The 3,833-nt window shown below is 33.4% G+C and overlaps 1 protein-coding gene across 1 annotated transcript; it reads right to left on the bottom strand.

Annotated features, from left to right (window-relative positions):
• Window positions 1-387: 387 nt before the first annotated feature.
• LOC101261993 (uncharacterized) lies at window positions 388-3,223 on the bottom strand. The gene is made up of 3 exons (XM_004234704.5): window positions 2,681-3,223; window positions 2,012-2,335; window positions 388-1,251 (listed from the first exon to the last, which is right to left on the bottom strand). The coding sequence occupies exons 1-3, from the start codon at window positions 2,888-2,890 to the stop codon at window positions 724-726; spliced, it is 1,062 nt and encodes a 353-aa protein (XP_004234752.1). The 5' UTR covers window positions 2,891-3,223; the 3' UTR covers window positions 388-723.
• Window positions 3,224-3,833: the final 610 nt, after the last annotated feature.

Raw genomic sequence — 3,833 nt, 5'->3', positions numbered from 1 at the left:
AAGGATCGCTTGATTGGATGTATAAAAAGAGTGTTGAATGAGGTGTATTAGTTATGTTGGTATTCATTATGCTCACATTAATTATGCTTAGATAATCTCTCATGTGGTGTTTGATTTAATATATTAAAATAACATGCTTTGTACATTTCTTTTAAAAAATTGTATACAAAAATATCCTCCACAAAATAGTGGAAAGGATGTGAAAAAGATATTGAAGAAATTCTATCTTTACCATGTTAATATGCATTAAAAACTCTTTCGTAGCTAATAAGATGATTTCTCATGTATTAATTTATACATAGCATAATACCAAATAGAGTGTGCAATACCAAATAGAATGTGCAATACCAAATATAGTGTGCAGTAGTTATACATAGAATAAAGATGTATCAAACTAGGTATTTATTATATAAAAGGCTAATGTATGAATTATTTTTTATAATACATGCTACCAAACGACCCCTTATTTGTATCTGTTGTTGATACAGGTTAAAGAAGTTGGAGATATTGATACAACAAGTTCCTACATTGATACAGCAAGTTCAACAATTACACCCAAAAACAAGATATTAATACATTTCCTATGATGATCTGTTAGCAGCATATAAAACAGAACAACGAGGAAGAACAAAAACCACTCTTGAGATATTCAGTAACAGTTTGTAGGTCAGTATCATCAAAAGTAACAAAATATATATATTTGGTGACTTGGCTTGATCATTTTTATCGATCGATTGGTGACCTCCAGCCAAGATTTTCCTCAGGATATCCCTTGATTAGTCCTTGAGGAGGAATGAAGGAGTCAATAGAGAGACCAGGGACGTTGAATGCAACATCATCAATGGTATATGTCTCTTCCATTCTGGTGATTGCAGGCCCAGCCTTCAAGTTATCCCCAAATCTTGTGATAATCACACTTGAACAACCTGAATGTGCAATCATCACGCCTTCTACAGGCCGATAGTCCTCCACTTTTGTACCCATTGTTGTTTCCCAATACGTTGGAGGGGAACCAGGAGACTGTATTCTGGTCAAGTATGAGTCTTCTACATAAACTAGCAGTCCACTTCTTTGGCTGAAGTAACCAAACACGACATGCTTGATCATCTCAGCTGTATTGTCACTCCTTTCAGTTAAGTCAGGATGATTGGCGGATAACTTTAGCACAAAGGTATCAATACCCAATATATTCTTTTCACCAATGTATTCGGCTGCAGAGAAAACTGCTGCTACAGCCAGTGGATCAAGCCCCTACACACCAATTATGTGTTAGGAATAAGAGAGGGAAGGAGATTTCCTTTAGCAGGACTAAGTTAGTTGGCACAGAAAAGTCTTGCCTCTAGATCAAACCCCAAATCACATTTATTTAGAACGACGTTAATAGAATACTAGAACTATAATCTATCTTGAGTCCAAATTAAATGAAGCTGGAAGATTCCCAAGTACACCAACAACTGTATTACTAAAATACAGAATAGTCACCACAAACAAGCTTTTGCCTGATTAATACAAAGGGAAATTGGTTCTTTTCTGAAAAAAAACACGTATTTTGCTCGGACTCCCCAAAAAATTGTGAAATAAGTGGTCACATGTAACACCATCACCAAACGCTAAGTTGCTCAAACTCTCCAAAAATTTTGATTCTAAAAAAATGCACTACTTTTGAAGGATCCCGATCACATTTTTAAAGATTCCAAGCAATATAGACCAAAAGTGTAGTGACGAACATGGGAAAGGTAAGAGAAAAACAAGATCCACGTTCACATTTCCCCATCACCATGAAGATAAAAACTTGTCTATTAAGCAAAGAGGTCGTTTGGTTGGGAACAAGTTATTAGTTAACTTGGGATAACTCATCCCATCATTATGGTATGAACGATGGGATAAGTTACCCCAAACATGACACCAAAATCGTGACCCTGAGCTATTTACTTTTACCCCTCACACCAACTGACCTAACAGTTTAACAAAATGAGTAAGAAAAATATAATGGGGTGATGATGTGACTTGCCTGAAGAGCTCGACGTAGAGGGCGTATAGCGCCTTTGGCAGCATGAGAACCAAGCCAAGGTGTGTGTCTCCAAGCAACATTACCATCACTACCAGCTACAACTTTGTGAGCAGCAACAACTAACTCAATTAACCACTTGTTAGGTACCATTTGCCACAAAACAAAGCATCCTTTTTGTGAAATAGTACTAGCAGGTGAACTAGTATCCACTATAGCCATTGATACCTTTCCACTTACATACATATTCTTTACTACCCCTTGTATCTTCCTACACCCACTTGCTGCTCTGAAGTGTTCAATTATGTATTCAGCTGATGACGATACCTATATGGTCTTCATTTATTAATAATTCAATATTGTACAACTAATTTAATATACACAATCAATACTAAATTAAACATCACATAATTTTTGATATATTATACTAGTTTCAAATTGATTTTCTTTTCGCATCGAGCCCCACAATGTGGACATAACTGTAAAAAAAGAAGTGCAAATTGTTGATAGTATACGAATAAAATTGTCGTGAAGTTATAACTATTTTTTAATCAGATATAAAATTGTATTTGTAAGGTAGTATTTTAACCCCTACAAGCATGAATCAGATTTAGTCGAAGTGTAATATGCGGATCCCCAAATATAAATGAAGAAAAAGGAATGCGTACTTACTTGAGAAATGGGTATTTTAGGATTGGAAGAAACAGGGAAAAGAGGGCATCCAAGAACACTTAGTAGAATCCTGAGGTCAGATTTCTTAGTGATAAAGATCAAAGAGAAGTGAGTTTTAAGCCAATTTCTCCATGAGGAGGAAGAAGAAGAAGAAGAGTGGGTTTCTTCATCATTTGTTGGTACTTCTGATAATGGTGCTAGACGAATCATTTCTTCTTCTTCTTCAGTTGAACCAACAACACTCTGATATTTTTACATCACAATACATACATATAAGCACTTTGGATTTGTAGAAAACATTTGTTGTTTTAAATACAAATACAAATACTATACTACTTTTTCTCTTTCTCTTTCTTCTTTCTTTTCTTCACGTGCACCCAATCTCGCGTCATACTTACTTGCCCATATCTCGATCTGTCACATATAATAACATAAGTAGTTTCCGTAGGAGTATGAGTTTTTTAAGTAAGAGCTCGAGAAAAATGTTGTAAAAATATTTTTAGATTTTGTAAGAATTAGGAGCGTATGTCATTCAAGTGGTGTTTCATAAGCTTAATTAGTCATGTTATAAGTTTTTTATTATTGTCTAAATATTAAAGGACGAAACTAGTAAATTACGCTAAATTTGAGGATATTTTTAATATTTGTTTTTTTTTCTAAAAGAAAAAATTATTTATTTGAGACTTGGGGTGTTGATACCGAGAAAAATGTTTTTTTTTTAATTTTAATTGACTAAAATATTTGATTTTTTTTTCTTTAGTTAAATAATTATTTTTTTTTAAAATGAGAGAAATAATTTTCATAATGAATGTATGGAAAACAAGTTATATAAAGTAGAATTATCAATTTATTGTCTCATCATCCCCACCTATTCAATCCCCTCAATCGACTTCACACCTTGATCATCACGCCTCACCTTCATGCTCTTGAAATAATATTTTTTAACTTATCTTCTAAATATGAAAAAATAAGTATGATATCAATTTATTTTTTTAAAGAAATTATTATTTCCTTCGTGAGGAACACACCATTAGAGGAAAGTGAGAAGGTTAGGTAATAGTTTCTTAAGTAGAAAGCCAACATTCTATCCGGTAGGAGAGGAGTTGTTTTAATTAGGAATAGTATAATACAAATTAAATATATTGTACATTAT

This window comes from Solanum lycopersicum, chromosome 3, assembly GCF_036512215.1.
Source record: "Solanum lycopersicum chromosome 3, SLM_r2.1".
NCBI classification, from domain to species: Eukaryota; Viridiplantae; Streptophyta; class Magnoliopsida; order Solanales; family Solanaceae; genus Solanum; species Solanum lycopersicum.
This window is presented reverse-complemented; position numbering and strand designations above follow the sequence as displayed.

Excerpts from the sequence above, each read along its gene's own strand:
- LOC101261993 (XM_004234704.5), bottom strand. The coding sequence starts at position 2,890 with ATGATTCGTCTAGCACCATTATCAGAAGTACCAACAAATGATGAAGAA. Across the intron at positions 2,336-2,680 it reads CTAAAATACCCATTTCTCAA|GTATCGTCATCAGCTGAATA; the intron begins GTAAGTACGCAT and ends AAGACCATATAG. Across the intron at positions 1,252-2,011 it reads CTCTACGTCGAGCTCTTCAG|GGGCTTGATCCACTGGCTGT; the intron begins GCAAGTCACATC and ends ATTGGTGTGTAG.